We start from the raw sequence: 13,074 nt of genomic DNA, 5'->3' as shown, positions 1-13,074 counted from the left end.
AATTAGGATGAGACTCAGGTCTCATCCCCCCCCATGTTCTCTATCTCCAATTTCTTTCTTTCTTTCTTTCTTTCTTTCTTTCTTTCTTTCTTTCTTTCTTTCTTTCTTTCTTTCTTTCTTTCTTTCTTTCTTTCTTTCTTTCTTTCTTTCTTTCTTTCTTTCTTTCTTTCTTTCTTTCTTTCTTTCTTTTCCTTTTTTGTTTTTGTTTGCTGTAGGGTACATGCGTTCACCAGAGAGACACAGAGTGTGGGAAAATGAGAAATCCCCCCCGCAGTGGGGATAGCCATGATGCAATTCATTCTCCTTGATTCTCTTCTCAGAATTTGGGACATGCATGCTTATGTATCCTACATGATTTTCAAGCCGCTGGGTCTGGGGCTTGAAGTTTTTTTTTGCTGTAGGGTACATGCGTTCACCAGAGAGACACAGAGTGTGGGAAAATGATAAATCACCCCCGCAGTGGGGATAGCCATGATGCAATTCATTCTCCTTGATTCTCTTCTCAGAATTTGGGACACGCATGCTTATGTATCCTACATGATTTTCAAGCCGCTGGGTCTGGGGCTTGAATTAAGGTAAGCCATGTGGAAAGCCAGTGCCTTAACCATCATGCCACCTACCAATATATTTTTTCTTTTTTTGGTGCTTCTTTAAACTATATTTTAAGTCTTTTCAAAAAAAGGCCCCAGAAACTCCCAGTTTCAAGTATGCCCCAGAATTGGTCCACTCCTGCAGGAGTCTTGGGGAACCTTGTACAAGTTTGGGTTATTCATTCACCAACATTAAAGCCCAGGATAGATGTGATGAAGCAGGGCTCCCTTCTCCATGGCATATGCTTAATTTCAGAGAAGGCAGTAGCCAACATGAAAAATGCTGGAATTTTTCTTTGCCACTGGGCTGTGATGAGGGGTGCCTGTTACGAACATAAACTACTATGTTTTCAAGACTCTTCCTTTCCAGTTTCTGAAATTGGACCACACAATAATCTTCTCTGAAGACACAATTCAAAAAGCTAAAAGCACATGTTTCCAACACACTGTGCTTTCAGGGATTCTGGATCTAGTTCAGCTGGCAGATGAGCTGATTGATGCATTCACCCTGGTAGCCAGGTGAGCCCATATCCTTGAGGAAGCCCACTTGGTTCTCAGTGGCATGACAGGCCACAGAAAGGTGAAAAGGGCACAAGAAACATGAGAAATCTTGGAAATACTTCCCCAGGGAAGGCAATTTCATGAATGCGGTGTTCTAAACACATGACACCAAACCTCCCTAGATGCTCTTCAATCACTGTGTTGTCCTGTCAGAGGGACGGTCTTATTCTTGACCTTGGCTTGCCAATGTTTCAAGATGAGTTCCCAGACAGATTTCAGATTTGGAGATCCCCAGGTCACTAAGGTTCCACTATTCGCAGTGTTTTTAGGCTTTGAGGAGTGACTTTGACAAAAACACCACTGAAAATCGTCTTCAGACGCAGTCCTGCAATGGTCTTCTGCACCACTGAACTCACCCCATCAGTCCTTTTGATACACATAACGAGGGCCAATGCATGTTTATCAGGTATTTCCAAGGCATGAGGGTTCACTTCAAGTTGTCTGAGATGTACCAAGTGACGCTTCTGCCTCCAGGAATTCTTTAAGAATGATTCCAGTTGCTGAAATCTGGGGCCTTTCTCTTTTCTCTGCTCTTTTCATGCCAAAGTGCTTGCTTTGCGTGGGTGGCTTTGAGGGCTTGATAAGCTTTTCTCTTTTTAAGGAGATTTTCTGGAATCAAAGAGACCTTTTTCCTTTGCTCTAGCTTCACCATCTTTGTGGTGCTACTGGTACTGCTCATGCGCAATTCATCCAACCACTTCTTTATTAACCTCAATGCTGGTCAAAGCCACAATCTTTCAACATGATTACTATGAGAGTTTACTAACATTTTCCTCTGTTTTTGCCCTTTCCCTCCACAGGCTACTCACTACTCAGCAACCAGAATGAGCCAATTAAAATTATCATTTGGGCTAGTTCTGTGGCCCAGTGATTAAGGGAGCTAAATCTCACATGTCTGACTGCAGTTCAAATCCCAGCCCCTGGGGTCAGCAGGTTGCATGATGGTTAAGGGCACTGGATTCCCATATGGCTGACCATGGTTCGAGTCCTGGACTTGTTGGCTTGCTTTCTTACTTTCTGTTTCTCTCACTCTCACTCTGTCCCTCTCTGGTCAAATTAAAATTAATTAATTAGTTAACTAATTAATTCTTTTAAAAAATCCCAGCCCCAGGGGCTTGAAAAACATGCATGGTACATGTGCATATGTGCCTGAAATCTCAACAGGATGGCAAAATAGAGGAGGATGGCATGACCATACTCCATGAAGCAGGGTAAGGGTGCTTTCTACATTTCCCTCTCTAGTAAGTACATGCATCATCTGGCAAATTAAAATTTACACAAATAAAGAAAATGACAATTCAATCATATAAGGCATTTCTTAAAACCTTACAAAGGCATTCCATCTCAGACTTATAACAGTATAGCAGTTCTTTCAAAGGCCTGCAGACCCTTACATAATCTGACCTCCTTTACCTTCAGACATTATCTCCTATTCACCTCTTGTACACTCACCCTGCCCCATCACACTGTTCTTTACTGTTCCTAGGATAGCCCAGGGGCTTATGCCTCAAGCTTTTATAGTAGGTATTCCCTCTGCCTCAAATGCTTCCTCAGAGGACTTCTCTCTCGGGACTTATTTCCTTTATATCTTCATTTGAGTGTCATCTTCTCAGTGAGGACATCCATTCTTCAACTGACATACTATATATTTATTTACTTGATTGAATGATTATTGCCTTTCACTAAAAAAGAAGCTTTATGAAGACAGAGACTTTTGTCTGTTTTTGCTTACTGATGCATCTCTAATATAACAGCGTCTGGCTAAATGAATGGAAAGATGAATGGAATGAATCATCTTTAAGTGAGTAATCCAAAAGTCTTCCGCAACCAGGCATCACGGCAGCATTTGGAACTATACTACTACTTTTCACTTAAAAGTATTCTAATGCCCCGTAGGAATACGTTCTTCTCTTCTACTTTCATCTCTCCAACTGTTCTTCCTCTGCTTCACTGAAGGTTCTTTTCCTACTTTATAATCCTTAAATGTTGGTACTTCCAGGGTTCAATCTTCGGCCAATTTTTTTCTCACTATAGTTGCTCCCCTGGGTTCTTTCAATCAACCCCATGTATTCAACTAACATCCATACAGCAATGATTCTCAAGTATTTCTCTTTAATATCAAAACACATCAAAACCAGATCTATATTTCCAAATCTGCTAGAGAAACCGACCTGGAAACCTCAAACTAAAAAATACCACCACAGAGGATTATTTAGTGCCTATCACAAATGTGCTTCTTCTCTTCATTTTTTCATCTTAATTAATAGTATCTCTATCTATTCACATGCTCATGCTAAGTTTATAGACATTCTTGATTTCTCACTTTCTCTCACAACCTCCCCCCAAAAACTGACCTATATTTGATATCAGTTATGTCCATCATCCCACCTCTGAAACATTTCTCATAGCATATAATTCCTATTTTAACTAACCTACTTCAAACTGTGCTATACTGCTATAAAATCATTACATTTAAATGGTTATTTATTAGGATGTCTGATGTTGCAACTAGACTGTTAAGTTTTTCAAGACCAAAGATTTATTCATTTCTGTATCCCCAGATTTCAGTATGTGTGTCATCATTTGCCAAATAATGAATGCTCAATTAAGGTTTGCTGAACTAAATACAAACACTAAGTACAAACTCCTTCCAAGTTTCTCAGCAAACACCATGGTTTTCAGATTACATTACCAATGAATAAGTGGCAGCATATTTTTTTATAAATCAATATGGGAACTTACTAATTTAATTAGTGTTATGATAGAGTCCTACTTTAATAGTACCAAGTGCCAAGACACATTACCCTTAGGCTGGATGTGTCTGTTACTGAACTGCAAGACAGCATACCATTATCAAAGAAAAGCAGATTCAGAATTGGAATATTTTCTTTAATATCCTTGCCTAAAACCTAGATGTGACTTTCTTACAGAAATATGTTTCTGGAGCATGAATATCACATGATAAGCATTATCTAGGGAATGAAAGTCATCCTAGCCATGTTTGTAGCTTGTTCAGGGAAAAAAAAAAAAAAAAGATGTTCTGAATTTTAGCTGACTGCATTTTAAGAAGTAAATATATTTTCTTACTATAGTTTAATTAACTGATTATGCTAAAATTCAAACTGATACAAATGTCATTATTCATTCATTTCTATGACAATATGAGAGGAAAAAAATTCTCATTTATCAAGGAAAAGTTATTATATGTATCTATGTATCTTCTTGATTTGCTATTATAATAGATATTTCTATTCTTTTAAACTCTTTTCCAAATTCAACATTATTTCCTTAATTTTCACTTCTCCTCACTCAAAATTATTTGAGGGTTCACAAATAAATTAATCTATAAACAATGGCTTAAGATAGTGCTTTGAGGAAAACACAGAAACAGAATAAAAAACAGGACACACAGATTGCCCCAAAACAGATCACAAATAATTAAGGGCCTAAACATATAGCCACAAAAGCTTAGCATTCATATTCTACCTGCTCCTTAGAAATCTGTATTTTGGACCAAACTGTATAGCAAAAAAAACAAACTATCTTTCATAAGAATAAATTTGGGTAAGATAATAAATCTCTACCAAGGATCAATGCTCTTAAATATATAAGTATATAGTTATGAGACACCATATAATGTGAAGGCCTTTTCAAAGACGATACTTTTTTGGGGACCAGCAGATGGCATCATGGTTATTATCACTGGACTCCCATGTAGTTGACAGCAGTTCGAGTTCTGGAACTGGTGGCTTAAATTCATGCCAGGCGTGTGTGCATGAGTGCCCAAGATCCCGAGAGGAGAATGGAGGAAAAGGGATTGCGGTGTCACCATCACCCTCGTGGGTGATTTCTCACTTTCTGTCTCTCTGTTTCTCTTTTTCTGGCGAGCGCATACAGCCTATACCGAAAAGCTCACACACAGACACACACACACACACAAAGATAGCTTTCTTAAACTATGCCACGCATAGTTTAAAAGAAAACCATGTCCCTGGGACCAGCAGATGGTGTAATGGTTATATTGTTGAGTCACCAACCAATCAACTGTGGTCTGAGTCCTGAGGTGCATGTGCGCCCAAAATCTGAGAGGAGAATGGAGGAGAAAAGATTGTGGCATGGCCTTCCCCCCTGGGGACTGATTTCTTGCTTTCTGTTTCTCTGTCTCTCAGGCAATCACACAGCCCTATAGCAAAATCTCTCTAAAAAAAAAAAAAAGAAAAGAAAACCGTGTCTCATGTATTATTCAACTTAATCACTTATGACAGAAATGAGAACTTAGGTTAAATGATACCACTCTAACCATTTCCATAGTTTTAAATAAAATGCTTGCTTCTCAAATTAATAATTCAGTTATAGGCATTTTTTTAAACTTAGTATCACATTACATCTTTGCTGTTAAATTATTTAAGTGGCTTATACTTGATAATCCCTTTTTAGAATTCTTTATGTTGAGGTTTTCATACTTAGAGGAATGCTATAGGACACTGTAGAACAAAGAACTTCTATTTCAACTTTACCCAGACTCTCCTGTGGTTAACATTTTAGCACATTTGTTCCTTCCCTTCCCCCACCTCCCAACACTGTCACTAGTAATTTCCTGAACAATTCCAGCGTAAGCTATAAACATGATGCCCCTACACCCATAAATAGTACAGTTCACATTTCCTGAAAGCAAATCCTGGCCAATAGAATCACCATGTAAACTTCCAAATCAGAAAATCAATTTAATACTACTATAACTCTACCATCCAATCCACAGACCCTATTCAAGTTTTACCATCTGTGCCAACAATGTCCCTTGATCCAGGATACGATACAGGAACATATGCATTTAGTTACCGTATTTCTTTAGTCTCCTTCAACACGAACATTTCTTCAGCTTTTCCTGTCTTTTCCTAACAATGTTAAAGACTACAATTTTTTTTTTTGTCCTGTACAATAGCCCTTGGTTTAGGACTGTGCAATATTTCCTTGCAGTCAGCTCACATAATGAGTTCTTAGCAAGAATTTCCCAGAAGGGATGCTTTATCAGCACAGCATTTTGAAGTCACACAATGTCAATTTGTCACACCTGATCAACTTGGTATTTGCTGTAAAAATACCACTTTCCGGTTTTGTATTCAATTAAGTCTTTTGTGAAGAGAGATTCAGAGATGATACCAAAGTTCTGTCCTCATAAAAGCTCAACCCACCAACGTTAACATTCTTTGATGATCCTTGACTAAATCGATCACTACTATGATTATTGCCGAATGGTGATCTCTTTATAGAATTCCTTCTATGTATATTTATCGGTCAGCCTTCCACACTATGGGAGATTTATCTTCTCCCCTGTATTATTTTTGTTTAGATTCATGGATTCCTATTTTATGTAATAGGATGTAATTAATTGTTATCATTATCTATTTTCATGCTTAATTGCCCCTGATTTCAGCCACTTCTAGCTAACTTCTCTGTCATTTTGACATGTCAACACCATTTGTTAAACATTTCCTTACTTTCTAGCATAACAACATGGTCTATGTTTATCTTATATATTTCCCGACCTATTCATAAGTCAGTACTATATCTAGGGAGTCCTAACTCCTTTTAGGGAAGTATGGTATTTAGAAATATTCATGGAAAAAATGGAATTAAAGTATGAGTTTATTTTGGCACAACATGTTTAAAAATTCATGCAGATTTTTTTTTCATAATGCGCATTTTCCATGAAATTTTTGAAGACCTCTCAGATCTGTTCACATATGTTGGAAAAAAACATGATTTATAATTTCTCCAATTCCAATCCAACATCTCAAAGTCCTTTCTTGCCTCTCCCTTTTCTATATTTACAGGTCTCTTCCCCAAGACTGAGGAGCATAGTTCTCATTATCTTCAGTAAGTTCCCTCCTTTGCTTAATAGGTTTACTTACCTGCTCAATGTAACCAATATTCTAATCATACCAGCTCCTCCATCCTTGTTTTCCCTTCACTGCTTTCTCCTTAATGCTACGTCTGTGCCTCCATATTTGGGAAAGAGAGGGGAAGACAAAGGGAGATACGAAGATGAAAACAGGAGAGAGGGAGGAGGGAGAGAGAGGAAAAGGGGTAAAAAAAAGGAAGGCAATGCAAGGCAAAAGAGGAAATGGGAAAGGAAAGGAAAGAAAGGGAACTAGATACTCACTTTTAAAACACCTTCCACAGCCATCCTCCCTTCATGTCCTAGTAAAATGGTATATGGATAAAGCCACTGGATTGCATGCTTAATTGACATCGTAGGAAAGGAATCCTATTCAGGAGCAAAAATATATAGGAATGAGAAACATCTAAAACAATCATAGAAAATCTATCTAAAATAGACACATGACATTAAAATTGCCTTATAAAAGTAACCAGTAGGCTGGCCCATAAGATGGCTGGATCCTATGTGGCCTATGGCATGGCTCAAGTCCTACACCCAGTAGCTTGAGACACATGCCAGGTGCATGTGCATGCATGCCCAAAATTCAGAAAGGAGAGTGAAATGAGGAAGAGATTATGACCATCCCCCTTGGGGAGGGATGCCTCTTTATCTCTCTGTCTCTGTCTCTTTCTCTCTCTGTTGAGCACTCTGGCAAATTAAAAAAAAAATAAATACTAGGTTTCTGGTATTTCCGGAGGTCTGCAAAAGCAAATATTCATTATTTTCACTTCTCTTCCTATTCCATACTCTTCCCCTAGATAAAGCCCATCCCAGCTTTCATCTAAACATTAATAGCTCCCATGACCTCTTTTATTTTTCGTTTTTTTGGAGAGGTTTTTGCTATAGGGTACGTGCGCTCACCAGACAGACAGAGACAGAAAGACAGAAAGCGAGAAATCACCCCCCAGGGGGGATGGCCACGCTGCAATCCCTTCTCCTCCATTATCCTCTCGGGATCTTGTGCACGCACGCACATGCGCCTGGCTTGAGTTTAAGCCGCCGGGTCCAGGACTCGAACCGCGGTCGACTACACAGGAGTCCAGCGACATAGCCATTATGCTAACTGTTGGTCTCCATGACCTCTTCTTTGCGCTCTAGACTTGAACCATCAATTGCCCATTACCTGTGACCATATGGATATCCTGTATTTGCCCATTCAACATTTATGAAACTGAACACATTTCCCTACCCTACTTATTCATTCCTAATCTGAGTTTACCACATCCACATTCACCTAGCTTCACAGTTCCATTGTAAAGTCAGGAAATGTGCATTATCAAAAAAGAAATGTTATACATTGTAAAGATATATGCAATTAAGATATATATATATATAAAAGTTCATTATCCTCAAATCCTCTCACCCAAATAAAATTGCTCTCTCAGTTCCGTTCATCCTACTTTAAAAAGGTCATTGGCAAGGACGATTAGCAAATTTTCAATACAGACTAAATAATAGGCAATACTGTAGCTACTGTTAAGATAACATGAGTATGATAAGGGTTTTCTGCTATATAGAAGAATGACCTAATTCTTTCAAGTTGCAAGTATTTAAGAAGTTTGACTGCAATTTACTTTCAGAAAAGTTTAGGGGGAAAAAAGAAAGAAGAGTGTAAGTAAATGTGGCAATACATTAAAAATTGGTGACAGTAAGAGAAAAGATTATGGGTGTTTGTTTTACTATTTTTCAAATTAGATAATTTTCAAAAGGTCCTGGGCAAAAACAAAAGAATGACAGGACCAACAGATGGCATAATGGTTATGTTGCTTGACTCCCACATAGTCAACCGTGGTTCAAGTCCTGGACCTCGAGGATTAAAACTGATGCCAAGTAAATGCACAACTGTGCCCTAAATCCCAAGAGATGACTAGAGAAGGGATTGAGGCATGGCCACCCCCCAGAGAAGGGGGTGATTTCTTGCTTTCTGTCTCTTGGTGTCTGCCTCTCTGGTAAGTACATGTGCCCTACAGCAAAAATCTCAAATAAATAAATAAATAAATAAATAAATAAATAAATAAAATAAAAGAATGAAAAAGTACAAGATTTTATTAACAGGAAGATAAATGGTATTCTACATGTATAGGACAATGTAAATAATACTTGGAAAAATCTGACTTTCAAAATCATTTTTTTAAAATAAAACTTTTTAAAAGAGCAATATAAATTTAAAACAAGAGTCTCTTGCCTAACGAGATACCCTAACTCCCTTAGAGGATTCTCTTCTCATTCAGGCCTCAGTAATCCTTGTAACAGGCTCCTATTTGTTACCCATACATTCAGGATCTCCCCAGTCCACTCTTGCTGTTAACAAAGGTGACTTCCTCAAACATGACTTCCTCAAACACAAATATCGTCATATCATGCCCCACTTACTTCAAAATGTCATCATGTCTTCCACATAGTAAAATCCAAATAATTTCACCCACCATGCAAAACACTTCACAACAGGATTCTAAGCTCTCTCTTCACCATATACACTTGCTCAAGAGATACAATTTATTTCATTCTCCAAGTGAACAGCTTGCTACTGGTATTCTCTCAGCCTGGTGGGAATATATACTTTCTGTGTGCCTCCCAACTTTCTCTTCCAAAAGTCAACTTCCGCAAGTCTTTTTAAGAAGGCTGGTCTTAGGCTTCTCCAGCCAGTGTTGCTTACAGGATGGGAGAGCACCAAGTGCCAGAATTTGTACCTCTTGGACAACCACTGACCAGTGATTTATGGATGCTATCACATGAAAGCACCTTAGGTTGGGACAACTCTGAGGCACAATTTCCACTGCAGCTAGCCCCTCACTTGATCAGGCTGAAGCTTTCCTTCTCTCTTTAGACCTTTCAGTGAGACTACATGTCTCCCTCCTCCTGCTCCAAAGCTACAAGGTCTTAAAGGGTTTAATACATGTCCCTGGTCTCTATAACTTACTGTACAACAAATTAATCTCATCTCTTAGCAGAAGTAAATAATGACAAGACAAATTGAGGTGATTACTCTCCAATGATTAACTTTCAGAGTATCTTTGTTACATGTGGGTATACCAGTCATTCATTTGTTTTATACACACCAGAATTTGAACTGCAGCTGGTAAACTATCTAAAGGAAAATCTGGAAGTCCAAGAGTAGAAGATTCTTGGGAACAGAGAGTTGTGGCAAAGGATAAGAGTTGAGAAACCCTATGGGAAAAAATAAATAATATCAAATTTTTGTTTAATAGTTTTAAAATATAAAAAGTATACATCTGTTAAATATAAAATAATTGGGTCAATTTAATTCATCTAAGAATATTACTAATTCTTAAAGCATTCTACTACTAATTCTTTAAGAACAATGGATCCATATTATAATATTCCATTTATAACTCAGATGCTAATTAGATACATAAGAATATTTGCCAAATTTGTCATAAGTGAGGTTTTAACAACTCTGTCCCAATCCACCCTGCCAGCTTCATCTTCCCATTTAGGCTTAGCAATCCTAAACCTAAACTCTACACTCCGGGAGCTATTTTATGCCTCAGAATGAAACAAAAACTTTCATATCACATGCTTTGAAGTAAAAAAAAATTCTTGAGTTCCTTAATTCCATTCTCTACAACACTCATTCTTTAAGATTCATTTCAAGGGGGCCAGCAAATGTTATAACAATTACGTCACTGGACTCCCACACGGCAGACCACATTTCAAGTCCCAAACCCAGTGACTTGAAACACACTGGGTGCATGTGCATGCATCCCCACGATCCAAGGAGGCAAATGGAGGAGAAAGGATTGAAGCATGACCATCCCTTCTGGGGAATGATTTTTCACTTTCCCTCTCACTGTCTCTGGTGTCTGTCTCTCCAGTGTGCGCATGTGCCCTAAGGCAAAAAACCTCCTTAAAAAAAAAAAAAGATTCATTTTAGGGGCCAGGTAGTAACATAGCAGTAATACAACTGAACCCACATGGGAAAAGTAACAGGTTCACATCCCAGGACCTCCTGAAATACACTGGGTGTATGGATGCCCATGAACTAGACAGCCGAGAATTGTGTGGCTCGCAGCATGAGATCTCTCTCTCTCTCTCTCATAGAAGCAAGAAACAAATTAAATTTTTAAAAAAGACAGAAAAAGAAAAAGAAGGGGTCAGCAGGTGGCTTGGTGCTTAAAGCGCTAGACTCCCAAATGGCCTACTGCAGTTCATGTTTTAGACTCAGTGGCTAAAAATCACCCGGGGTGCCTGTGCATATATTCTCCAAATACCGAGGGGAGAGTGGATGAGAAGGGAGTGTAGCATGTGATTTCTCACTTTCCTTCCTTCTGTCTCTCTCTCTTCTCTGGAGAGCTCACGTGCCCTATGGCAAATACCTTTAAAAAAAAAAGAGCACTAATTTTTTTTTTTTTAATGTGCTTTACTATATTGCATGTGTGCTCACTAGGGAGAGACAGAGAGAGACAGTGAGAGGGAAAGTAAGAAATCATCCCCCAGGAGGAGGGGGATGGCAATGCTGCAATCTCTTTCACTCTGTTCTCATCCTGGAATTTTGGGCACACATGCACATGTGCCCAGCATGATTTAAAAGGCACCAGTTCTGGCAATCAAACTGCGGTCAGCCATATTGGAGTACAGTGCCTTAGCCACCATAACACATGCTGGCCCCAAGAAAACTAATTAAAAAAAAGAAAAAAAAAATCTATTTCAAATGCCAATACCTTTGTGAAGCCCTTATAAAGTCTTTTTTTTTTTTTTTGGAGAGGTTTTTGCTATAGGGTGCGTGCGCTCGCCAGACAGACAGAGAGAGACAGAGAGATAGAAAGCAGGAAATCACCCCCCAGGGGGGATGGCCACACCGCAATCCCTTCTCCTCCATTCTCCTCTCGGGATCTTGGGCATGCACGCACACACGCCCAGCGTGAGTTTTAAGCCACCGGGTCCGGGACTCGAACTGTGGTCGACTACGTGGGAGTCCAGCGACATAGCCATTACGCTAACTGCTGGTCCCAAGCCCTTATAAAGTCTTAACCATAAGTAGCCCCAATTATTTGAAATGAAGGCACTAACTGTGTTAAACTAAGCCATTTATATCTTTTAACTCAGTTTTAGTTTCTTCCTATCAAAAATCTTACCTTACTAATTTTATCATCAGCACCTACCAAATCTCCTAATGCTAAAAAGCTCTTTAAAGAATAGTTGTTAAATGAATGAGTCAATGAACAGCCAAAACAAACTCAATTTTAAGTGTCCAGATATTTATAAAAATATACTTACTTCTCAGCAGAAACATTGGCTCCAATTGAATACAATATGTTAAGCTGGTCCTAAAATAACACAGAATATATCATATTGAATTAATAAAGGATGTAACAGATTAAGTGCAAATGTTTTATAGACATAATCCATTCTTTTAATTAAGCAGACTCAAAGTAATTAAAAGCCAAAAAAATCATTTCCTGGCATATTTCATCTTCTAAAAGAAAAGTCAGTCTTTTAAAAAATCTTTCAGATGAACAGTACCACAAAAATTTTTCTTTCTCATTTCTAGAGATTTTCTTTACTCTATTAACCTTTTTTGTTCCTATTAACTACTTCCATGATCCTACTAAAACACAGTAACATTTGTATAGCCATTGAATTTGTTGTTTGTTATAAATAGAAAACGGTTTAAACAAACAAGTTATCCTTCATCATACTTACCTTGAAAGGTAGATAATAAATATCTCTGGCTTGAAAACGAGAACGGAGAGGAGGATCTAATGGATTCCCAGAGTACCTCGGCACTGGCAAACCCAAGGCAATCACTCGGAAATTTTCACTTACTCGGACAATCTTCCAAGCATCTAACTCCATTTTGGTATGATCCTAAAAACAATAAGAGATCCAAAAATGAGAGCATATTTAATACAAATTATAACTGCAAGAGCTGCCAGGCCAACGAACATAGGCTCTGGCTGCTGAGAAACTATTTGGGAACATTCTCAAAACCAGTCAAGGTAGGCAGCAAAGAGAAATGAG

General features: G+C 38.4%; 1 protein-coding gene and 1 pseudogene across 1 annotated transcript in view; both read right to left on the bottom strand.

Annotated features, from left to right (window-relative positions):
• Nucleotides 1-13,074, bottom strand: part of VWA8 (von Willebrand factor A domain containing 8) — a gene marked incomplete at its 5' end in the record, with an annotated part of 402,506 nt that overhangs the window by 313,110 nt on the left and 76,322 nt on the right. The window contains 4 exon segments of the mRNA XM_006155509.3: nt 7,315-7,419; nt 10,152-10,260; nt 12,331-12,380; nt 12,757-12,921. Of these exon segments, the coding sequence (XP_006155571.2) occupies nt 7,315-7,419; nt 10,152-10,260; nt 12,331-12,380; nt 12,757-12,921 (429 nt within the window).
• LOC102499212 (60S ribosomal protein L7-like 1 pseudogene) lies at nt 650-2,008 on the bottom strand (annotated as a pseudogene).

This window comes from Tupaia chinensis, unplaced genomic scaffold (genome assembly GCF_000334495.1).
Source record: "Tupaia chinensis unplaced genomic scaffold, TupChi_1.0 Scaffold000458_2, whole genome shotgun sequence".
In the NCBI taxonomy this organism is placed as follows: Eukaryota; Metazoa; Chordata; class Mammalia; order Scandentia; family Tupaiidae; genus Tupaia; species Tupaia belangeri.
Note: the sequence above shows the minus strand (reverse complement) of the source record. Positions and strands in the feature narration are given on the sequence as shown.